Source organism: Pollicipes pollicipes, unplaced genomic scaffold (assembly GCF_011947565.3).
Source record: "Pollicipes pollicipes isolate AB1234 unplaced genomic scaffold, Ppol_2.1 Scaffold_5724;HRSCAF=6776_pilon_pilon_pilon, whole genome shotgun sequence".
NCBI lineage: Eukaryota > Metazoa > Arthropoda > Thecostraca > Pollicipedomorpha > Pollicipedidae > Pollicipes > Pollicipes pollicipes.
The window spans coordinates 36,694,317-36,719,581 of NW_023596746.1; the positions used below are offsets into that span (position 1 = coordinate 36,694,317).

The 25,265-nt window shown below is 50.7% G+C and overlaps 1 protein-coding gene across 1 annotated transcript; it reads left to right on the plus strand.

Moving 5' to 3' along the window:
* The first annotated feature begins 518 nt into the window (after window positions 1-518).
* On the plus strand, window positions 519-21,058 carry Pcl (polycomb protein Pcl). The gene is made up of 12 exons (XM_037226453.1): window positions 519-719; window positions 7,143-7,243; window positions 7,658-7,777; window positions 8,010-8,204; window positions 8,499-8,624; window positions 9,495-9,667; window positions 17,336-17,531; window positions 17,828-18,072; window positions 19,048-19,173; window positions 19,751-19,970; window positions 20,477-20,672; window positions 20,997-21,058. The coding sequence occupies exons 2-12, from the start codon at window positions 7,217-7,219 to the stop codon at window positions 21,056-21,058; spliced, it is 1,686 nt and encodes a 561-aa protein (XP_037082348.1). The 5' UTR covers window positions 519-719; window positions 7,143-7,216.
* The last annotated feature ends 4,207 nt before the right edge of the window (window positions 21,059-25,265 follow it).

The following is a 25,265-nucleotide window of genomic DNA, read 5'->3' on the forward strand; positions in this document are numbered from 1 at the left end:
GTGAATGAATACGACCCCCGCCGGCCTTTCGGGCCCATCGGGACCTCCCATCGGTCCCTTGATCTGGATATGAGGGGCCCGAAAGGTCCCTCAGAGCCTAAAAGGCGACGCATGCCGGCTGTGCCCACGTGCATGCGGTACCACGCTAGGGCTTCGATGTCTTTGCAAATTGCACGCTCATCACATTTACATGTCTGCAGCGCGCTCTTCCGTTTTGAATTACTTGTAGTGATGGAAAACGTTACTGGTTTTCAACTAAAATGCATGCAAAATGAGCAACATAAAAGTATCAGATCACGTGATGATTTTAAAACATGCCTTGTGCTAAAAAAACGAAATTTACTTAGAACAGCTATCGTTTTCTGTAGCTTGCCACTTTTTAATGCTCGATCAACTCAATAAATTTCAAATCATTTGTTGCTCTATGCAGTAAAACTGCACGAAAGCTTTGACTGTTTGAAATATTTTTGACTAATTTTCATCATATCTGTGTAAAAATAATTACAAATCTTCCGGATCACAGTCAGTGTTCATTTATTGTGGTGACTGGTTTAGGTTTCATAATATTTTGTCGGAAAATCAGTTAAAAATTTCTTTGAAGCTACAGGCGAACGCTTTTGTTGTGCGTGGTGAATTGCCGCAGCCGCGGCCCCGGTGTGTCTGTATTTAACACCTTAGAATGAATGGTGCTTGAAAATCGCGCTGCTTTGTCGAGGAAGGTAATTGTTTGATATTTGACTGGGCTGAATGGGGTCTATACTGGTCATTTTTATGGTGGTGCTACTTTTATGTCTTGATTCGAACATGGCGCACAAAAGTATTGTCGTTCGTGCGTTGGCCGTGAGCGGTTATAGCATACCCAGTTTGCTTGCATTCCATTGAGCGGTCCTGTTGTGAAACAAATATTATTTGTTCGGTGTATGCCGCTCGAAATTTTTCAACTAAAGCTGTTGTGCCTTTGGTGAGGGTCTCTGATTGACATTATTCTGTACAACTTGGATTTGCCCAGATTTGCCTCAGTTTGGAGACCTGGTTTGGCTTCAGAAGTGCACCTTTTGATGTACTGGTGAAGGATGTGCTCACATAAAAATGATGTAACAGTTTGGTTGTGTTGGCTCAGTTTTTGTTCTTATTGCCTTTGATCTATTACTCACACATAGTGTCATTTGGATCTAGAAATTGGTGTTTGTCATTCCTTTGAAGTGGGTCTATGTCATGACTGATGCTCACCAGCCTATAAATCCATTACCTTCCATTGTCTAAGTTTGAACCAACATGTTAAGCCACTTCTGTTAGTTGGGTTTGATAGTGTTTGTTTTACTTTTTAAAAGACTGGATGAGGTCAGTCACCTAATGCAGTCATTTCCAGAACTTTTAAAAGCTGTCTGATTGCCCAACACTTCAAGAGAAGTTTATAGGATTATCTCTTATAGCATAAATGCAGGCTTGAAGGACAGCTCAGACAGTTATCCATGAAAAGATAAACTGGTGTGAGTTGTAGCTCAGGGCTCCAAACAATAAATATGTCATGATGGTTTGGGGCAACCAGTGGTGGCCTCTGCCAGGAAATATGCTTTGTTGCAAGTTGTAACATAATGCTGACTTGGATACAAATGACTTATCAATGTTATGCAAATGAATGGTATAGTTGCACACAAATGAAGGTTACAGAAATTTGGAGGTGTGTGATAGAAAATGTTGGTCAAATTGCCTTGACATAACAAAGGTGTGCAGGTGATAAAACAAATTATAGGAAGAAAAATATAGAAAGTACTATGTTCATGTCTAGGCCTTCTAAGAGAAATGTTATAGAATGATTGGGCTTTGCAGCTTTTAGCAAGCACAGTCTCTAATGGTTATATGCATTATTTGCCTTCATGAGGAGCTGTTGCATTCAGTGCACATCCTAGACAAAAAGTACAAATTTCCCTATTGATTTCATCTTCCAAGGGCTGGTCACTGTATGTGATCATGCTTCTTGCTATATTGACAATGACAGTTGCTAGTAAACTGTCATTGTCATTACAGCACTGCTGAAGAAATACCTCGTAATAGCTGTTTCATTTGCTGTAGTTTCAAGCATGCATAGTGACTGACTATGCTGGTGTCTAATAATGGCAGTTAGAAATTTTAAGATGTGCTGAGCTTGAAGCTCTGGATGTGGTCATTTGAAACAATTTATTATTGTTAGCATCAGTTTTTGTGGTCTGTGACCATGTTTAAAGACATGATACCAGTGGCAGTTATGTACAGCATTTGCTTGTTTATTCCATTTCTAGGAGCGCTGCATGACCTACAGCAGTCGATGTGCCCTAAAACCCCACCATTTCTAGGAGCATGGTGGGCAGCACTATTTTTAATCTAAAGTAATGTTCATTGTGATGTGTGACCCATTGCAGAAAATGGCACCTGTGCAATATAGTGTGACAAGCCATTTGAACAGCATGTTCTAAAGAATTTCTAGGAGCAAGAAATATTCACCATATCTTAGATGACTACAAAAAGTTGTACTAATAGTGACCTGCCATTCCCATGGAAACAGACCTAACGAATTGTCCATTGAGAAGTGTTTTTATTTGCAGAAAATCATTTTGGTTGGCTAGGAAAATGTCTTACATATTTTGAACACAATTTTTCCCAACCAAATGTAAATCATAATTCTTATCAACTTTTTAAGATTGAACTTGACGTCACAAGATATGATTGTTCAAGTCTCATTGAACATGATAGATAACTATTTGCAAGAGAAATTGTGGTTAGGCCCAATTGCCTTTGGGTGGCAGTCATGTCATGGTGGCAAAATTGTGATTTCTTTGTGTCTGTGAAAGGATCAACTGATACTTGCTCTTGCATCAGCAGACTGTGGCACACTGACACACCAAGACTTATCACTGCTGACTGGTTGGCAGACAGCCATAGTGGCTATTGCATCATATGTACAGTGGTTCTGATTTTAATTGGTGGTTGTCATGAGACCAAAGCATAGCACAACTGCATGTGTTATGGTTGCCATGCAATTTCTGGTGCTCAAGTTGTTGGGTCATCTTCAGGTGTTTTGTTTGGGGGCAGATGTCTGTCACACTTGTCATGAAGAGTTTAAAAGAATGTGAACATACATTGTTTTCTCCTTTGCTTAAGCCATGACCTGGTACCAAGCATGGCAAAATCTCAAATGGCTCTGTATGGACAGTTGATGCATCAGCTGCTAAACCCTTCACCAGCTCCCTGCTTTCTTCATCTGTAGCAGTGCAAGCAGAGCCAGCACTCACTATCTTGTGCCTTGGGTGGGATACAGGCTCTATTCAACAGCCCCTGTAAGCTGAAATGCAAAGCTATAACCTGGCTACAGTGGCAATTTGTATCCTTTGGTTTGCTGTGGGGCTGTTTACAGAAACACACTGCTTAGGGCCCTGATGAAAGGCATAGTTGTATGCCAACATATTTAACAACACACATGATTGAGGAAGGATACATTGGTAGCAGGAATTGAATGTAAGTCATCCAGAAGCATATCAGTCAAACTACAGTTTGTATTGCTGGGATCTATGTTATCCAATGGTATGGCCCATGCCAATGAAATGAGCACCACCAGCAGAGCAAAGGCTGGGAGATGAAAATATGTGAAAACAAAAACAAATGGAACAGAAACATGATACAAGGCTGGATGGTTTTGAAATATAATGCACATTTCAAATTGCCTAGAGCTTGCTTTCATTTGGGGTACTTCAGTGCCTGTTGTACAATGACACTGCTTCCAATGACCCATGACCTCCTGATTTTGTAAATTAGATGCTTTTGTGCCAGATTTAAAGAAAAAACCCAACCATTAATTACTGTCATGTTTAATTACAATGACTAGACATATGAATGCTTAGTCGCTGACACCCCAACTGGACAAGGTCAACCAGCTCCTGCAGAAGTGCCACACTAACATTCTGTGTCTGTATCTCAGACCTGGCTTAAGCCTTAAGTGTTCAACAGGTTGCTAATATTCCTGGGTTTCGGCTTCCTGCGGTATGACCGCGGTGTCGCCCGGCTGACACCAGCCCAGCAAAGCCAGCTGTGCGGAAGAGTTGCCCGGCTGACACCAGCCCAGCAAACCCAGCTGTGCGGAAGAGTTGCCCGGCTGACACCAGCCCAGCTAACCCAGCTGTGCTGAAGAGTTCCCCAGCTGACACCAGCCCAGCAAACCCAGCCGTGCGGAAGAGTTGCCAGGCTGACACCAGCCCAGCAGACCCAGCTGTGCAGAAGTCGCCCGGCTGACACCAGCCCAACAGACCCAGCCATGTGGAAGAGTTGCCAGGCTGATACCAGCCCAGCAGGCCCAGCCATGCAGAAGTCACCCGGCTGGCGCCAACCCAGCAGACCCAGCCGTGCGGAAGAATCGCCCGGCTGATACCAGCCTAGCAGAGGAGTCGCCAGACTCGTCGCGGACTCCCTCCGCGCAGCGGGGCTCGACACGGGCGATGCCGATCCCATGGTGGATTGAATCCCTGTGGCTCTCGGTGAGCGGCCCCGGCCGCCGCACCGCGGCAATCGGCGCCATCTACCGACCACCGAAAGGGCCAACGGCCCAATATCTGGAGAGCGTTCGGGACCAACTCCCGGCCGCCGTCCCCACGGAAAAACCCATATCGACACAGGGATACTACAAAATCAATGTCCTCAACCCGGGCGGCCTGGTGTACATGGGTTCCAGGCCTATCCTGAGCGACATAGTCTTGAACGGCTGATCAACAAGCCCACCCAACTCCGCCGGAGAGCAGCTCTAGACCTGCCACACCAGGCCGTCACCAACATGACCGCTCTCTGAGATTCAGCCGAGGTTCTCCCCGAGGCTGTGGCGAACCATCAACCGGTGCTGCTCTGCGCTCCCTTCCCCAGGGAGCGCCGACGGTTAGTCATCGCCACCGTGCGACCGTGGAAACGCGTCGACTGGAACGCGTTCAACCTGAGTACTGCTCGTCGACTGAGAGCCATTCCACGCCGCTAACACCGTCGATGACAAGGTGGACGCATGTATGGAAGTATGGAACGTCGCGGTCCGCGCTCATCACAGAACTCCAGTCACGCCGGCCCGTCTGTTCTTGGATGCATAGAGATACCGCAGTCTCCGCAGTCACGGAGAAGTGCGACTGCGCCCGCGAGGCCTGGGAGCGCTGCCGCACCACAGAGGCGTGCCACATGTGTCAGCGTTGCCGTAACAAAGTGAAGGGACTGGTCAATTGCGTGACGCTCGTACCTGTGCGGCGATCTGCTGACAGGGCGACGTGACTTGGAGTCGCGTTACACAGCTTGAACTGCAGAGAGCGAGAGGGCCCGGCACACTCGGTTACGGTATGGGCACGCGGGTGAACGCACTCCATGTCCACTTCAATGTCATTGGCTCCCATATCGCTCCGGAGGCGGTGTGGGTGCGACCCTGGCTGGGTCGTGCCCTCACCGTGAAAATGTGTTCCTCTGTGACCGGCGTTTATACTGTAGTCTGATCTTTGCATCACATCATGGACTTTTCCCTCCGCTTGGAACGTCGCGCGCGTGTTTAAGTCGGGCGGCGGATCTGACCTGGATAACTTTCGGCCATTGGTTTTCCCTCCGTACAATCGAAAAGTTCGTTGAAGCTCGACTGCTCGCCGCTCACGTCGTGCCTTCTTGAAAACCATGCACTGACACCGTCGCGATGTGCTTACCGTCCATGCCGCTCAACAGAGGACGCCCTGATCGACGCTGTGGAATGGCGGGCAAGAACTGTCGGCAACGGTCATGTGTCGATAACGACGATTGACCTTTGCAAAACCTTTGGCATCGTTGATCGCGGCGTTCTCCTGAGCAAACTGGAATGGTGCGGGATGCCCTCGGAATGGCTCCGGAACCGCTGAAGCGGTCGAAAGCGTGAGATTAGTGATGGTTCGATCACGGTGCCCCTATCCCACGGGGTGACTCAGGGATCCCTTGTCAGCTCAACGCTGTTCCTCATCTTCATCGACGACCTATCCAGCCTCCTGCCCCCTGGCCGACTGCGATCCTTCGCCGATAACACCCAACTCCCCGACTTCGTCACCCCCGATGTCGTCGACAGGTCTAAGCTGAAAGCCTGGGTGGTGGTCTATTCAGTGCCTTCAAAACCGGTTTCGGTCAAGCAGCCTTAAGATTAACTAAAAAAAAAGACAGACTTATTGCTGATGAACACCAAAACGTCTATTCAAAAGACTGACAATCTCCACATTTCCATATTCGACACGGATTTTCTTCTATAACCTTAAGTGATGGTATTTGGGCGTACTTCTCGACCACCACATCGCCTGAGAATCCCACATCTCACTTGTTCAGCGCTGTGATGCAATCCCTCTATTTCTACTCAACAGTCGATAGCACCTCTCCTCTGAGGTTTTGAAGCTCCTTGTCCAACTTTACGTCTTCCCCCGCATCCTCTTCTGTCTGTTCATGTTGCGTCCGTGGAGCGGCCGAGCGTCATCCAGGCAGGGTGTAAAAGGTGACACACTTCGCAGCCAGGCTAGTTAGCGGTGTCCGCTGCCGCGATCACATTTCGCCCGTTCTGGAAGCTCTCGACTAGCGTAGCGTGGCGGATCTTGTGCACCAACGGGACCGTCTGAATGTGAACAGAACATTGCACGTCCCCCCATTCGGCCAGTGCACCGCGTGTTCTATTCGTGACGTGCCCTGGGTCATGCCACCGTCAAACTCGGACTGTTTCGGGTGGCGTCGGCCCGTTACATCTGCCGCGCGTCTGAGTGACCGCCACCCAGCGACAGTTTCCGCACCACGTCGCCGCCTGGAATTGGCCATCCTGCTCCCCTCGCGCCGGACAGTTTTGACTTAAATTACTGACTCATTGGCTGAAACTGCTGTTACCTGTGACTATATGTGTATCCCTGTGTGTTGTGTTTCTCTTGTGTATGACAAGGCGCGAAACGTCCACGGCGTGGATGCGCCGCCAATAAAATGAAGAAGAAAAAATAAAACAACCTTGGACGTTGGCTGGCCAAAGATGTCAAACCAGTCACTGAAACTTGTGAAGTTTTCCCGGTATAAATATTGGGGTTTTCGCGTGGCATTTTGTACAACAGTTACGTTCACGGCATCTGTGTGACGTTTGACTTACTGCATGCGGTTGATTTCAGGGCTCAGAGTGGCGGGCGCGGGTGGTGGCTTTCGATGAACGGTCGGCATCTAATGAGTAAATAGTGGATTCACTATGTCAGCATTGAGCCTAAAAACAAAGGTGAGCGCTGGGTAACGGTTAATAATTGCCTCAAGGCAGGTCGATTCATTGTTTGCATGGTTTGAGCGAAACCCGATAAACTTGAACGACTTTTGAACTTCTGATCAGTTGAGTTTGGAAGTTTGCCAGTAATCAGGGGGCTGCAACCGAGCTCTCCTCGTGAGCTAAGAACTATTAGTTTCGTGCATGCGGGTGCTGGCCATTCAGTTTTGTTGGTCGGTGTTTGGGGACGGAGGAGAAGTGAGTGTGAATCACTGCTGATGCCGGGTTCGATTCCTCGCGATGCCCGCCGTTCCTGCCTTGATGAGAGGCAGCTGCATACGCTCCGCAGCTGAGTACGTCGTAAAGCTCTAATGACAACGAGTCCATTGCTGACTACTCACATCCACTGACCGTGCAGTATCGCTGTTGCAGGCTCTGGAATCCAACCCTACCTCACCGGACAGCACGACTCTTCCGTCCAAATTTGTGGAGGGAGACGAGGTGCTGTCTCATGCCAAGGACGGCAAGTTCTACTTCGGCAAAGTCGTTGAGGTAGGCGCTTGTTTTTTCTCGATAAATGTAGCATCACCTTATTGTTTTTGACCGCTCGACGTTTGTTGACGTCCACCGCCCGCCATTGTCGTCTCCCGACGCCCGCCGTCCAGCAGCCGGCTCCACACCGCCGTCGCCCCTCTGTGTGCGCGTGACGTACCACGTTCTCCACCGGCCGTGGCCGCCGGCTGCCGGCGCCGCTCGCCGCCTCACCGACGCGCCGCGCCCGCAGGCGGACGAGGCGCGCGCGCGCTGCCTGGTGCGGTACGACGACGGCACCCAGTCGTGGTCGCTGTACCGGAACGTGGCACGACTCTCGCCGCCCGACGGGCCGTGCTGCATCTGCGAGAGCGCCGCCACCGCGCCCGACAATGACCTAGTTCACTGCGTCCGCTGCCTGCTGCGCTTCCACCAGATCTGCGTGGAGGTGAGATCGCGTGGGCTCGGCGGCGACCCGTCCACCGAGACTTTTCCCTCCTCCCTTCCCTCCCTGACACCCTTCCCCTCCAAGGGGAGGGCGAGAGCTTTATGCGCAGTGGTGGGTTGAGGAAAGGCTTGTGTCACTGGGGTTGTGACGTTTTCGGTATTTTTCGTCACGGCTGTCTAATTCACTACTCATAGGAATGTTGTGTTGAAATGCAGTCGCCTTGTCGCTGGTGAAGGATCGCCTAGAGTGCTGAGGTCGATTCGGAAAACCCTATTTCGGCTGGCATTGTTTCAGCCGAAGTTGAAGCTGATGACGCCGGGCTGGGCGTGCGACTCCTGCCGCGGAACCCGCCTCAAACACCTCCCTAGTCAAACCATGAAACTGGTCACCAACGAGAACAAGAAAACACTGCCTTATAACGTGAGCGCGGGGGCGCGCCACCGACTTGCCTGGCGCCCGGTCTCCTGCCGGGCCGCGGCGTATTGCTGGGATGGTGGACCGCGGCCGACTTGCTGGGCGGACTGGGCGCCCGCCGGGCGAGGCGTGGGTGGCGTGAGGCCCTGAAACATGGGAAGGTGACGGGGTCTGTGTCATGCATCAAACCGAACCGGGACTGTTGGGACCGTGGAATTTGTATGACACGTTATCATTGCCGAATATGCCGCGGGTGAATTCTCTCATTATGATGCAGATTTGTTGTTCGCATGGCGCGTGTTGGAAAACCACTAGGCTCGCGCCTTATGCTGAGCAAATGTATGGCTCATGTGCAACTTCGGTAATTATAATTTTTGGGCTTCATGGTGCATTCAAAATCTGAGGCCATTAAGCTTCGGTATTTCGCGCGCTGATTGGCGTGGCGACAACGTAACCCTTGGCTGGAGTCGGGTTCCTACAAATTTAGCCTCTACAAATTTGGTTCAGGAGATGTCTCGCCGTCGGGAAAAAGATTTCGCGAGCGCCTTTGTCTGAGGGACTAGATTCCTAATGAGCTCTGAGTAGCGAATGCCTTGAACGATGATCTTTTGCGTTTCCTTCGTGTCGCCCCCTTCACACAATGCGAGTTCCATCGTTGACCACCGAAGATGTGCTGACATCGTGCTGTCGTCCAGAGCAGCAAGGGACTGAATGCACAACAACGTTTAACGCGTCGCTTTAGTCACCACGGCCACGCCCCGCGCTCGGCGTGACCCGATTGGGCCAGCCGGCGTCCGCCGTCTCCGCTCTGCGATGTGACTACCTGTGGTGGAGCGGTGACGAACCGCTCTGTTGACCCGGCCGCGCCGCCCGCAGCCTTCCACGCTGACCTGGATGTCGGACCACAAGGTCAACCGGGAGCAGACGTACTGCTACTGCGGCGGCCCGGGCGACTGGTTCAACAAGATGCTGCAGTGCTTCCAGTGCCGTCAGTGGTACCATGAAGAGTGCGTCGAGTGCCGGCAGTACCCGTTGCTCAACGGCGACAGGTGAGGTCGGCAGCCCGCCTCACCGCCACGAGCCCGCCGCAGCAGTCTCGCGGAGTTCGAAAGGCCGGGAGGCTACACTGCGATCTTTCAGCCGTGTGCGGGGGCACAAATTTGCTGGACTCAGTCCTTTAAGGTGCCTCATTACGCAAATGGTTAAAATGACCAGTTGTTACCTCAGAAAGGGTATAATTGTTTGGGATATCTTCCTAAACCGAACGCAACTGAAGATTTAGGTATCTTGTCTGACATTTGCTCGCCCGAATGCACATGTGACAATCTGTGTGCGGGCTCCGAATAGTAGAAAAGGAATTTTCGATTACACTCAACGGAATATTCCATTACTGAGGCCATACGAAACGCTCAGCTCTACTTCAAACATGTGCAGCTCACCTAAGTCACCTAGAGCAATGTAGTTCCTGAAATTGGCAGCAAATGGTTGGTATATTTGGTTTTAAGAATATTTCAGGTCTAGCACCACCAGCCGGGATGACACATACATATGATAAATATTCCGGTGTCCGATGAGTGGTATGTAACGGCGACCGCATACGTGAACGTGGTTGCAGTTTGACGGCATGTTTACGGAAGGCGCTGAATGCGCTTTCGTTTGTCTTCTCTCCTTTTTGCAAAAACGGATAACAAACATTTCAAGAGCAATAGAGTCTAGGGTTTTCCAAGACTCCGCAGTCATATTTGGTCGAGTCGTGTTTTCCCCTCGAAGCCGGAATGTTTCTGGTAAAGCGATTGTTTCACCCTCAAGAACTGTTCAAAGGGACACAGCGTGATTAAACAGCGTACGTTGCCAGCGACCATGCTGTCGTATTTGTCATTTTATCGAGGGCCATGGAAAGTATTGTTTTTGGAATAGAAGCTTTGGTTCCGCCGCGTCCTGCTGCGTATGACGTCACGCCCGAGCACTCGCTGACCGGCAGCGGTGATACCGGCATCGACCTCACTCACTGACCGGCACCGATCTGGCCGATGGCCGCCATTGCTCAATACATCCACGTTCTTTTTAATGCGTAGTCTGGTATTGAATATCGGGCAAGACAAGTTACAACGGACACAACAACTGGAACGTTTTAGACTGGTAGAGTAATGGTTGTGAATAGATATTGCTGCGTATAATATGGTCGGGTTATCCCATTGAAAGCGGCACGCAGGAGGAGTGCTACCCGTAAGTCATTGCGTTCGAACAATCGCAGAATGTTTTTTATGGAGGTCCTCGTTTCTTGTTGCATATTTGAGAAGCATTCCCTGTTAAATGTCAAACCACGCCTCTTTCTCGCACGCGCGGTGCCTGACGTCGATGTCTGTTGGGTGTGAACAGGTGTCGTGCATCGTTGCCATGGGTTGAGGTTGCCCTGCTTGCAAACGACAATAGCCCATCGGCGTTTCATTATGGCGTGTTGCGAAGCGATGCTGGTATTTTCTTGCGGCACGACATAGGTACATTCCTACAACTTGGAGAGATCCGCGCCACCTTCGCCTTAACTTCAGCAAACCTAGGTCTGCGTAACCTGGAATCATTCTAACCCTAGCACGCAAGACTGTGCAGGCTACAGCATAGCAAGGTTGCCCAGGCTGCTGCCTGTGCTGCGGGGGTGGCTTTCCTGTGCCCTTTGGCTTTGCGGAGAGGCTCCCCCTTGTGGATTTATTGAAAGCTGCATTGATTCATTTCCTGAGGATCTGGGTGTTTCGGAGCGAGTTATTTTCGGTTCGAAATTGTGCTCAACTTTTCCCACAAAACAGTTTATATAATTAAGCGTCTGTAGCGGCGTGATGTTACGCAGCCGTCAAACGCACGACGCAAACTGAAATCAAAAGGTGCAAGCTCAATGGCGGCATTGTGGCGAGGTCTTCAATTCCGCCGTTATTCAAGTGACTGGGCAGATATGCTGACTTTTTGGACTCCGAATGAAAGATGCAAAGCCGTCGGATTACGCTTAACACAAGAGCAGCCCGGACTTTACACTCGCCCGGGTGGTGGCTGAATACCACACGCGCGGGTGAGGTGTCAGTTTTGCTCCTCGGGATCTCACCGTGTATGGCTGCGCTCGACCTGTCGTTAGCACGTTTGTCAGCATTAAAGACGGCCTAGTATTCTCCCTGTGTCACGTCATGTGACCGCAGAGTCACGTGATCTGTGACGTGACGCGGTGGCTGGCGACGGCAGGATTTTTTGTCCTCCCATCAGCAGGGAGAGAAAGTGCTGCCATATTACAAGATCACTGACAAAGAAGCGTGAGTTTATTTGGGAGCTCCTACGCTCGCGAGTACGTTAGGTGGGATGGGGACACCTGTCCCTAATTTTGGAGGGAATGTGGCATAGGATAAATAGAAGTGAATTAAACCGCTAAGAGTAGCCATGAAGAGGTGAGTGATTGGGGTGGTGCGTGGTTGCGTTTCCCAGTGAATTCATAGCGATGGAGTGATCGTAAAATATGGAGAATAGGAAGAAAACACCACGCTTCTCGAGCGTAGGCTTTCTCGGTACAAGTTGGAGCTCAGTGAAAGGATGGGTGCATGCCAGTGCAAGTAGCAATGAAGGATCGATAGACCGTTTCCACACAAAAAGAGTGGGAAAGGAGGAAAAATGAGGGGAGAAGAAATTGACATGAGATTGGACTGGGAAGAGGCACTCAAATTACGCATAAGGTAGATGATTGTAATATCGGAGCAGTAGCCACTAAACACCACTTTATAGGTAGTGTGGCATGCTCGGTGGTAAGCCAGAGTGTGTGTGTGGTGTGGAGAAATTAAAAGGTAAAGGGGAAAAAGGAAGGTAAAATTAAAACAGTCCCGTCAGCCCACGCACCGAACGCTCCGTCAGCACGCGTGACGTCACGCGTTCCAGCTGACAATCGTGCTGGCGACAGATCGAACGGGGCCTAAGAGAGTTAGTGTCAACATTTGGACTTTCTATGCCACGATCCTCGGGTAAAATAAGGCCAAACAAGGTCCAATTCCACGTTGGTGTCCAAAATAGCCCTCATCACCTCATGCAACCAACGTGGAACGAAGCCATCTGTTGTGAGCAAAAGGTCACTGGTGTTGATTTTAGGTCAGTTTCTGTGTTTCAAGTTTGGAAAGTCATGGTGAGTAAACACCTAAGAGATCGTTTTGGTTTTTGAGTTTGAGTGTTTTTCAATGGTAACGCTTGGCGGTATGTCCTTAAATCAAAATGTAGATTTGGGTCATGTTTGGTGAGTGACCTACTCGGATATTAAAAAGTCCACAGAAGATGTCTGTTGCAGTTGCTATTATCAAGAAATTCGAAATGGGCATCAGAAACTGCCTTTTGCAGGGAGCATCGCAGTAAAAAAAAAAACAGATTGGTTTTGGCATCGGCCTAAACTTTATGGCTGTCCCAAAATCAATGGAGATTGTTGTAACCCTAAATGTAATTGTCCAATGTCTCAAGCAAGTATTTTAATAGATCCATGACTTTGTCTCACATTTCCGTTGTCGCTTCACGTCGAACGATTCCCTAAAAATGTCCTTCGCTGACCGAAAGCTTGTTTTGTCATACCAAAATATCCGCTTTAGTTAATTGCATACAATTATACAAAGTTTGTTGCGGCTACGCCGCGACTTTCGGTGCTCTAAAAAGAATCGGAGGTGTGCGGTCAAATTGCGCGTGTTAAAGCAGGCATAGGTAACCTTAATCGCATGAACTGGTTTGAAACGGCTGGCCGCTGCTGTGAGTACTTGGTGGGGCGGTTGCGATCGGTTGGTCGTCTCGAACTATCTCTACTGATGCGAAGACCGCCGCGTTGGAAGTTTGATGGTGCAGTAGTCGCCTCCAGTGAGCGACAAGGCGCTGCTGGTCTGCCGGCCTTTCGGTATAGTGTGGCGGAAGTGCCGCACAGGCAGCTGTGGTTTTCCCAGAGCCACCGGGGTCTCACCGCCCGCAGCTGCGGCACCAGTGTTGATGCTCTTGGAAATGTTGAAGGCACCTTTCTCGAGGCGTGCTTTTTAATAGTTGTGTTTTATGCGCTGGTACAGGCGTATCAGATGGGTTTCTCTCCTGTTTTGTTGACATCATTTGCATAATCCCGCGCCGTGAACGGAGCAAGAGGTGGTCGCCGCCGTCGCGAAGAATGGCCTTGTGGCATCTAAAAATGCAATTGACTGTTTCGGCATTAGTCCCCGAAACTTAAGATTAAATTATTTCTAAACGAACTAGCCAACAGTGATGGTTGTAACTCATGTAACAAATGGGAAAAAGCGAAAACTTGTTTGAAAGCAAACAGTCAGGTTTGAACAGTGTTGGAAAACTTGACGTTTCCTGGTATAATGCGTACCAGGAGATTTTGTGCTCCAGGATTGTGACTAGGTAAAATTAAATATTTTGTACTCCATCATGATGCAACAAGAACAGCTTTTGGAAAAACTCATTTTACCTCTTTGTGTCAGGACAAAATAAAACCTGAAGGTGCAACAGCGTGAGATTTGCTGCTTCCATCAGCAGCCATGTATTGATATCTGCAAGAGCACAAATCTTGTACCCACCAGACTAAGATGCCCAATAGCAAGCAGCGTGACTGCCACCTAGGTATATGATAAACCATGCATGGAAATTGGAAAAATAAAGGGTGTGAATGTTGAATGGAATCACCTTTGAACAATACCGGGAAAGGAGAAACGAGTACCAGAATCGCACCGGTCTGTAGATTAGCAAAGCTCTCACTTCCTATGCCCTACGCAGACCAACTCAGACTTGAACATGACTTAACCTACCATTGACGACGAACCGCATTAATTGCCAAGAATGCAACAAACATTCATAGAAAACCGCACGCCCAATCACCTACTGCAGACGGCCGCGTACCCACGCGCCACCACTGTCATGGCAATGCAAATAAGAGAATCACTCGCCATTTAAAACTTCAATCAACAATAACCACACTCGCGATTCAGCGTCGGAAACGTCTCAACTATTCAGCGGCTTGCGCCCGCCCCCCAGCTCAGGTTGGAGGTTGAACATAGCAAAAGTTTCCAATTGGTTTTAATGATTCGCCTCCTCGTGATTGATTTGTCAAGATCATGAATATTCTGCTCGTGCCCATGTCTTGAACATATTGGTGAACATTTGGAGGAAACCTGTACATAGATGGACAGTCACGATTATGAAGGACTTATCTTATAAGGACTCATCGAGAACCGCAATGGGATTGGATTTTTGGCCACTTCCTGGTATCCGGAGTACAAAAATGGTACGGCAGCTGTGGATTTCACTCAAGTTAAATTTGTCACTCAAATGTGTGAAATTAAAGCTGGTAATTCAAGTTTTACAAAAATGCCCTTCTAAGTCCAAAAACGTTGCTATAAATAGTCAAAAAACTGTTCGGAGACGGCCATCTCACTCCGGCAAAAACGCGAGGACACCAGAGTAACATGAACCGATAACTTTGACCCGGCAAATTAAGGCGAAGGGTTTATTAGGACAAAAACATCAATCAATTGCAACATAAATTATCATCTTTCGCAATGGTATCGGTTAAAGCGCATCAAAATCCATAAATACCTTGCATTATCCGCCGGAGTCGCGGAGTGACTCCGATCCCTTTTGGCTGACCTACACGGGTCTGTCAGGCATTGTGCTTGCGCTGGCTCGGTAAATCGGTTAAGAGTGCTGCCTGTCTCTATTGTTCGGGTGGGATGTGCAGGGCCTCGTGTGTTGACTGGGAGTGGGAAGATGGAGGGCATGAATGGTTTGCTGTCTTTAAAACCAGTTAGCCGGTGGAGCGTGAGTAGCGTGACTGTGGTGGAGTGTGAGTAGCATGACCGTGGTGGAGCATGAGTAGCGTGATCGTGGTGGAGCGTGAGTAGCGTGACTGTGGTGGAGCGTGAGTAGCGTGACCGTGGTGGAGCGTGAGTAGCGTGGCCGTGGTGGAGCGTGAGTAGCGTGATCGTGGTGAACCATAAGTACGTGGCCGTCGGTGGCATGTTCATTTTCATTTTTTGTGCACCATTCTTGTCTGGTTGTGCGTATCGTATCCGCCCTCCATTTTGGGGAGTTTATAAGCCCGATGCTTAATTACCCTCCGTTTTGGAGGGTGTATACACAAAGCCTTTCATAACTTGCAAACCGATGTGTATGTACCTGTGTTTCATAGCACAGGGTGTGAGACTGCGTTGTTTCAGTGTGCCATGTTTAATACTGATATTTCCTTTCATTTTAAGTACTTTTACATGAATTGCGGTATAAGAAAAGTTGCGCTCTTGTTGGGTGCCACCCATTGTACTATTATCTCCCAAAGATAACCTAAATAAAACTGTAATGACCCGCAGCACTTGGATAATTTTGTACTCTACTATAGAAAATTTGTACTCTGCTACCAGGAAAATTTCTGGAATTTCCAACACTGGGTTTGAAACTGGCCTTTTGGGTTCCTTGTAGAGTATATAGTCTTTATGCCACGTGGAACATGTCCGTAACGCCAGGGGCAAATCGGAAGACGAAAATGATAAGAAAGGCGGTTCCAATACTCGTGTTTTCGACTACGTTTAGTCTGCATCGCATTCGAGGGCGCTGTATGAATTCGGGGTGCTGTATGTGCCTTTGTAAGTTCGAACGAAACTGCTACTTTTCACGCTACAACAGATGCGAGTAGTGCCCCAAGCTACACTAATCAAAGGTGTCCGGTCGCCATGTTTGCCGATGTTACGCCGTTGCATGCTCGACGCACGACGCCAGCACGTACTAAGGAGACACTTACCTGGACACGCAATCACAATCCAGACCGTTCTAACATTCGTCGGAACAGGATCCTCGTGTCCAGAAGTCATTCTTTTAGAGGCGCATACGGGTTCCTTTCGGTCTGCGGCCGGCCAGTGTGACTCCGCTTCGGTCCAACCGGCCCTGGTCGGGAGCACTCCATAAGCCCTGAAGGTCACCATTGGACCGCGTGCACGCAGCAGTGCACCGGCCCTGAAGGTCACCATTGGACCGCGCACACGCAGCAGTGCACCGGCCCTGAAGGTCACCATTGGACCGCGCACACGCAGCAGTGCACCGGTCCTGAAGGTCACCACGGAACCGAGCACACGGAGCACTGCACAGGCCCTGAAGGCCACGGACCGTGCACACGGAGCACTGCACAGTCCCTTAAGGTCGCAATGCTGCCGCCCGCACAACTCGTGGAACAGCCGGCACACTCGAGGCCAGTCTTAACGACTTCAAACATTCTAGTTACGAAAATTCAAAGCATAACTGCCATGACATGCTAGCACGTTTGAAAAAAACGACGCGCTATTGTGAAAACGGGTGATGCTTGCATTATTTCGCCGTGCACCATGTGCGGTGTTAACAACGGAACGCTGACGGTGGCCCTGCGTCGTAGTCTGGTCTCCAGCCCCAATCTTTCGCTCTTTGTTGGTCGTGAGCAAGCCGTAAAAGTTTGAAAAGTTGCACGTACACGCTGCACGTGAACTGGAGCCGATGGTGCCTGCCCCGAATGCCCGTGGTGGTCCGAGCGGAGGCCATGGGCGATGAAAGCCCGAGCGTCACTCGTGACGACAGCGCTTGCGGCTGGCTCAGCGGCATTGCCAACCAGCTGATTAGATTGGCGGCGCTCGGCCCCGATCGCCCGTCCCTAGCGCCGGGGGCGGCATTGCTCGCACGCGATGATTGACCACCCTCCCTCCCCCTGTCTCGGTCAGGTACTACGTGTTCGTCTGCGCCGTCTGCAACGACGGCACCGAGCTCGTGAAGCGGTTGGACATCCGGTGGCAGGAGGTGGTGCATCTTGCACTGTTCAACCTCACCGTCACCTCGCAGAAGCGCTACCACGACCTGGAGGCGGCGCTGCTGCCCTGGATTGACGAGCACTGGGACGAGCTGCAGGCGCCCATCTACGTGAGTCACGCCGCCGACCGCCGGCAGCCGCACTGGGGGGCCGCTTGGAGTCTCCCTCAGCCTGCACTCCGTGATGCATTCCCTGCGTCACTTGCGCGCGCCGACGACGGCTGCGGACGGTGCGGGACGTCGGTCCTGTCGGATCCTCAGCCGCCGGCTTGCCTTTTTGGCTTCGGACCTTCGGGTCAGCTCGTGAGGAGCCGCCGGTTGGCCCCTGCTCGTGAGTCGTGAGAGGCCGCCGGCTGAACCCCGCTCGTGACGAGCCGCCGGCTCACCCCTGCTTCTTTCGCCGACAGCTGCAGACAGTGCCGCACAAGCTGCGCCGCAACGAGGTGCTGCGCGTGCTACAGGACACCAAGAACAAGTCTGCGTTCCAGTCGGGCCGCGAGCACAAGAAGCGGCCCGGTCTGTGGAGCCTGCGCGTGAAGGCGCCGCCGCCACCGCCGGCCGTCGACCTCCGGCTGGACGGGCCCGTCACCGAGCACACGCTGCGCGCCGTGCGCGTCCACTACAACAGCGGCCGGAAAAACAAACAGATTACGTGAGTGTGCGGCCGGTGGTGGTGCGTCGGACCAGCGGGGTCCGCCCGGCAGCCAGGGGTCCCCGGGTGGCGCACCGTGTGGACGGCGGCGGCCCGGCCGACCGCGCCGGCCGCGGCGACGAAACCAAAGCCCCACCCTGGGCGGCAGTGGGCGGCGCTGCTCTGAACAGTTGTAATGTGGCAACCTCAGAAAGGGATAGCCGCCGTATTAAGAGGGGTTGGTGGCTTCATCGGGGCTTAATCGGAATCTTATTCCGATGTACGGAGCTTCAACGTACTCACGACTGCTCCGTTGCCCTCGGCTGCTGTTGGTACAGCATTCTTGATTTTTACTCGGATGGTGTCGTTGACATCGATAATGGAATGCGACAAGTGTTCGCACCCTGTCGTACTTCACAGTGCAGTTGATCGTTATATGGCCATTTATTGTTTCGTGTTTATGGGATATGTTCACTCACTATATGGTCAGTGCCAGGTTATTAAAGGCAGTGCCCCACCTTTTGGGCACATTTCAAAGCAAGGTAGGACCGTTTAGTCTAATAATAGCACTGGGTGGTGTCATTGCAGCACCTTCAAGGTAAAATAGAGATGTAAATTCTGATTATTTTCAAGTCCGAAGTGCGCTGTCAACGCTTTGTAACAGCATTACACTTGGCCCGTTCTCGGTAGCCCCAGAGCGCATCCCGAGTCCGCGACAACTGCGGTTGTCGCGACCGGCGTGGTTATGGCAACCGCCGTCGTCATGACGACGGCAGAATTTGCTGAGGGCCATTCCATGCGTCCCGCTGTCGCTCCTGTATGGTTCTCGCCGAAGTGCGCCTCTGTGAGAGCCACACGGGAGCCGGTCGCCTCAGTGAGAACCATACAACCAACCAGCGTTCTCACCGAAGTGCGCCTCCGTGGGACTATTCGGCGTCCTTCTCTGCGGGGCACGTGTGTGCTGCACAAGCTGATAGCACGGCTACCCACCCACAGGCCTGTCAAGCTGAAGCGGAAGCACGTCGAAAATGGCGTGCGGCCAGAGCCGGGGGTGTTCCCGCCCTACGGCGCTGTGAAAAAGCGCGCCAGCACCGAGTGTCCCGGCTCCCGGTACCCGTTTATGTGAGTGGCCGACCATAATTCGGCGGGTCTTATCGGGTACAGCGCAGGGTTCTCGCTACAAACAGGGATGGGCCTGTCGGAGAGGCCTGTTCAAATTTGAGCTAGGTGGAACACTGAAAGCGTAAATGTGTGTTACCTTTGCTAATCATGGAGAGCCGTCCATAGTTTCATTGCTCTGTCTGTGTGCCTTCCTATTTGCGTCGTCGCTCGCCGTTCTCGCCGCGATGCGGGTCTTTCCCTGTTGCTTCGGTGATGTTTCTGGCCACGCCCACTTGGTGGCGTGGGGTTGTCTGGATATCCGTGCAAAATGGACCTTTTCGTGCTCGTGACTTCATGTGTTTTGCTATATGATCCTGTAGGGTCGTATAGGGTTCCAGACTGCATTGGTGAATTATGTTCACACGTTCCTGTCGCCAAGTGTGTGTCCGACCATTCCTCCCTGTAGTAACATGTGCCAGTGCATTGCCTCATGGTCACTGGCCCTGTGATCAACGTTTGTCTGCCCATTGTACCGACACGGTGACACGCGCATCTTCGTGCTCGGGTGGTAACCCGCACCGCCGCCCCGCCCCCGCAGGACGGGCCGTTGCCACCTCTCGGAGGATGCCGACTCGTCGCCGCCGCCGCCGCGCCTGCTGCGCACGCGGCCGCCGCCGCCGCCGCCGCCTCAGCCACGCTCCACGCCTGCCGCCAGCGAGCGCACCAGTCCCGGCTCGTCGGAGGCCGGCGCCTCCGAGTCGGCCGCCTCTGTCTGTCCGTCCAGCAAGCGCGGCCGCAAACCGCGACCCGCCGTCCGGGTACGCGCAGCTGGCGTCTGGTCCGGCCAGGTCGTGGCGTGACCCCGCGGGAAGCCGCGCCATTTGCTGTTGGGGTTGGGAGCGGGGGGGGGGGGGGAGGGGGCGGAGGAGGAGAGGCAGGCATATGGTAGGGCCATGAGTAGGTTCTAATCTTTGGTACCAGTATCTACTATGATTCATCTTCTGTTTGAAAGTGTGGTGGCGTGTGGTGCAACTTAGGCTCCTGCTATATGCGTGTTTATAGTATCGTTCCAACGTTGTTTACCTGCTTTAGTTTTATCACACGTCTATCTCTGCAAGGCTGTTGGGCTGGCGGTAGTGATGGTCTCGTCTCTCTCCCCCCCCCCCCCCCCCACGTCTCTTGTTGGTATGCAAAATGCGCATGCGCGTGTGCGCTACACGTCATGCGGGCGACGGTTCAGCGTCTTTTCTGCCCATATGTGTGTGCGTGAACGCGTGCGCACGCGAGCCCAGTGCGCGCGCCGACGGCCCGCCCTTGCCCGCAGACGGCGACGTCGGCGGCCGAGACGTCCAGCGACGAGGCGTCGCGCGGCACGCTGGACTCGCTCATCCCGCCGTCGTTCAACTTCGACGGCCTCAACAACCCGTTCTCGGGGCTGATCGGCACCGTGGTGACGCGCCAGCTCAGCGAGAAGGACATCCGCATCAGCAAGACGGGCGAGGTGCGCCGGCGCCGCAAGCGCAAGCTGCGCCGGCTGCCGAGCACCGGCGGCGCCGCGCCGGCCGCCGGCGGCTGGGCGGACGTGGGCGCGCTGTTCGGCGCCGGCCGCGGTGGCTGCACGCTGCTGGCGCGCCGCACCTCGGCCGCCGGCGCCGTCCAGTACCTGGTGCAGTGGGCCTCGTGATGCCGTCGGCCGCCGGCGCTCGCTGATCTCCGCCGACACATTCGGGCCGCCGGCCGCGGCCGCGGCCGCCGCATTCCGCCGGGGCGCCGACCCCGACCCCGGCCCCGGCCCGGGCCCGGCCGCGGGCCGCCCAACGTAACGCTTACCGCTGCTCCGTCAGTCCTACCGCCCGGTCAGGACGTCCAGACATCCACTGCCGATATCAGGGTATTTTTCTATTAGCTGGTAGTCTCAGCTGTACTGTACAAAAGAGAGGCGTGCACGCGCTGTGTTCGTGCTTGTTCTGGGGATTTTTGATGTTTGACACTTTTACGGAGACTCGTGCGTTGCGTGCGTGCGTGCGTTCGCGTGTGTGGTGCATTCCTTGATTCGCGGGTGGGCGCGTGTATGGTATTTAGGTCCATTTGTAGGAAGATGTGGGATGACGAGTGTGGGTGTCTCGAGATCGCCTCCCCGGAGGAATCGCCTGTATATTTGTAACTCATTGTTTTCTCGCCAAAGAAATAAATGTGTTGAGCGAATCATCGTTCGCTGTTAAGTTTTCTGTCGAGCGCGACGTGTCGTGCTGTCGTGCTGACTCCTTCGGATACGCTGTTATTTCGAACATAAAGTGCTAGAGCGCTGCAGAGCGCAACGCATCGCACCGCCTAACCTGCATTGAATACCGGAGGACCAGTATGAACAATAATCGCAGAAAGATCGTGTAGAATATAGGAAAACGGGAATGACTACCAGGGGCTCAGTGGGGGCATGCGGATCAGCGGATGGCGATGGCAGGGTTGAGTTCGAATCCGCTTATCACGCCGAAAACTGTTGGAACGCACATGATTCGGACTACACAAGCATCCGTGACACAAGCCGTTTCCACTGTCATTCAGCCGCGTAGATAGGAACTTGACAGGATCAATAGTAAGCGAAAACAGTGGGACGTCACCAGTTGGACTTAGATCAGCGAAAGTTCCCATTGACTGAAGCATGTGTACCACGGAAGTGCAGAACACGTTGAGAATCCCCTTTCCCCATGGTACACTCAAACTAAAACAAATCAGCAGGATTTGTTTTCACATCCCAGCGTAACCCGGGGCCATCGCAAACTTCTCCACCTGTTACGCCTCAGTAACGTTTCCTTAAAACCCGTTCCCGGAGGTACAAAGTTTCCGTTTCAGTTAGGAGTGCTCCAACCCCCCCCCCCCCCGAGTTTTGAAAAGTAAGTGTACTACATCCGCTTGCAAACACGTTCGTCGGTGTATTTGAGGAGAAGGGTCCGTAATTTTTTTCATCTCAGTTCCCTAACTTATTTTACGCGGACTTCGCTCCCGCCCCTCCCTCACTATGTGTGGCGTAATTTATATATGGGCCTTGCTGCGCTCTCAATGGTGTCCTCAAAGGTTTTAGCTCAAATCGAACAGCTCCCAGAATTGGGCTTTGCACGGCTAATTTCCATTTTGACGTAGTACTTCACAGGAGAATTGTATTTGTATGAATTCGCAACCAAATTTGCCGGTTCACCCTGTCATACTACGAATTGTCGCAAGATTTATATGAGGGCTGTATTAGCATAGTTGTATAGTCGTGTTAGTTGTATTTCTAGTTGGCCCAATCTCTCGCAGGCGCATAAGTGATAGTTGGCTGAGATGACTTCACTGAAGTGGCCAACGTTTCCTTACGATGAATTTCATCTAAGAATTTGGAAAAGGACGTGATAGATAAACGTTACCCAGGCGGCAATTGTAAAGCTCGCTGGCATGCACCACTCAGTCATCTTCTTTTAGTCTTTGTTTTAGGCGTTCTTTCTCAGGCGCATGCGCCAAAATAACGGCTGGGGGAAAACGGCTGAACTGTATGGGAAGTGCTAGATTTCAGATATGGCTTAAACCAAGGAGGTGTGCATTGTATATTCGGCTTCACTGTTATCTTGTTTTTGGTCCTACGGCTTAAATGCATTCTTGAAAGGGTTTAAACAGCGTCTTTCTCCCACAAAGATTTTCAAAATGGCGTCCTCCTTATGTTCGTCGACGAGCCTACCGCCACACATGAAGCAGTTCGTACTCTCCACGAAAAACGTTTAAAATGACGTCGCCTCATTTCATTGCTCTTTTCCAGCCAAGACGCTGAAAGAAAATACTTTATCGTGAATTCAGATATCGAGATTGGGAGATTGAGAGAGAGAAAACTCGTATTTTAGATCAAACAAGGTATATAAGAAGATGATCATATTTGGGCATCATTTGACGTTGACCGCTCATAGTTTATGCGGTTGAAATTGTTTGATTTTACACGTTTAAAGCTTTTTCCAGTAGCTTGGTAGTCTCTCATAGGGTTTACATGGGTAAGTCTTCAATATTTTTGGCATTTACTTCCATGACGTCATAAACGTTCCATGGCAGTATCAAAAACTGCATGTGTCCGAAATGGTTACATGTGCGCGGCGATTTCGCAATAATTCCACCATTTTTGGGCGGCGTGATGGGTTGGATTTGATTTTGAATTTAAATGCTGGAAAGCGGAATGTTGACTGTCGGATGATTACTGATAAGTATGCGCGAGTAACACGAAGGTGTGGAGCATTTAAACACTGATATGACATGGTGAGGGAGCAATGACATTCTGCGCGGGCATGGCTGGGCTTGATGTAGATCTCGTCAAAAATGCGTATGGACAGAATTATCCGTCTCGGAGGCTTCATAAAATGTTTCTTCAGCCAGAAAAGGAAATGAATATTGGGGGCTTGTTGCTGAGTTATGCATGTGTCATTGTCATGTGTGCTTTCTCACACGTTCCTCCTGTTCTTGCCACAGGTTTCTTTCCATGCAGGCACCTTTTCACATTATTTTAAATTTGAGTGGTGCTATTGACCGATATGAATAGGTGTAGCTGCATTAACTGTTATGCATGCAAATCTTGAGTAATTGAGCCCTTCTTTTAACCATGCGATTTTGTATGGTTGAGTATCACAGGCATTTATATTTATTTGTATTGCGGAATGTCACATGGATTGGAGATACCTAATCTTTTGAGGAAAGGCACTTGCTTCATTAAATTTAAGATTAATTATTGCTGGTGGTGGGTTTTGATGTAAACTGTTGGTGCTTTGTCAAATTCCAGAAGGGATGGCATGCCAGCATTTTGTGTTACAAGAACAGCTGAACAGAATATGTAAGAGCAGCAGTAATTATGCTTTTTGCACACACAGTTTCTCAGGTCTTAAAATGCTACTTTTTAAATGCTGCTAATTGATGCTGGCTGGGAGTGCCTGCAGCTGGTGGTAGGGCAGGCATTTTGCAATTAAGCTACTTGGATGGCTGGTTGTAAGTTTGTGTTGCTGTTTTGTTGCCTGCAGGGGGTTTACTGCCTGTTGCCCCTCCTCTGGATTGGACTCATCATCAGTAATATGTTGCATCTCCTCTTGCCTGGGCCTTATGGCCAAGTGGTGATTGCCTTTGGCTCCCTCATGGTTGGTCATTTGTATTGGCCCCCAAACACAAATATGTCTCTGTACTCACTGCCACTCCTTAACATGATGTGCAACAGCATGTGCCACATCCTCTTGAAAAATTTGTCTTGCCTGCTTTGCTGAGAAAGATAGCAAAAAGGTTGCAAAGTTGACAATGGTTCACCCTGATGGGAAAGAGATAAGCTTGCATCATCAGCCATGGCTACTACCCATATCAGCCACTGACAGTGATGAATTGTAGCTACTGACATAAATTATTCCCAGGAATTCACTGGGCCATCCTCTCTAAGTGGTTGACAGGCTACCAGCCTGTGTTGGTGACCATGCTTAAAATACTTATGAAATAAATGTAGCTTCAACTGACTTTTTATCCCCTAAATATAAGCAAAAAAGCTTGCTTATTGCCTTTTGAGAGCTATCCAAATGCACTTTCTTGGTGTTCTATAGTTGTAACCAGTGCCACACATCCATTGAAGGATATTTTTGTGATAGTATCAGATAGTTTGCGCTGATAGATACATAGCTGTATGATAATTTTAGAAAGGTAGCCTTGTATGGGTTTGACAAGATTTAGAAAGGTGGCCTTATATGGGCTAGACATTTCAAACAAGTGTTCATGACTGTCAGCTCATGCCAAGTGCAGATATACACTGATTGGTGTTAGAAGAACTATGACAACATATGATTGGTAAGCCATGATAAAAACATGACTGACAAGATTGATAAGAATGCATGGTGTGTGACATCATTGATCCAACATGGGGTCAAGATGGTGATACACACAATGCATGGTTTCAAGCTACAGGAAAATATTGTCATAACATTTTGTGGGGATACCTTGTTCAATATATGTTTCTAAACATATTTTTGTGGTGTAGTGTGGGTAGAAGTCTTTATCAGAAGGCTACTCATGTGCATCACTTCTTGCAGCAGTTCCTTTGGCACTGAACATAATCTTCCAACAGGGAGTCATAT

What these genes read in the sequence shown, in the direction of transcription:
- Pcl (XM_037226453.1), top strand. Translation starts at nt 7,217, where the DNA reads ATGTCAGCATTGAGCCTAAAAACAAAG. An exon ending in TCCACCAGATCTGCGTGGAG is followed by an intron (nt 8,205 to 8,498) that starts GTGAGATCGCGT and finishes GCATTGTTTCAG; the next exon opens with CCGAAGTTGAAGCTGATGAC. An exon ending in AACCGCGACCCGCCGTCCGG is followed by an intron (nt 19,971 to 20,476) that starts GTACGCGCAGCT and finishes CCTTGCCCGCAG; the next exon opens with ACGGCGACGTCGGCGGCCGA.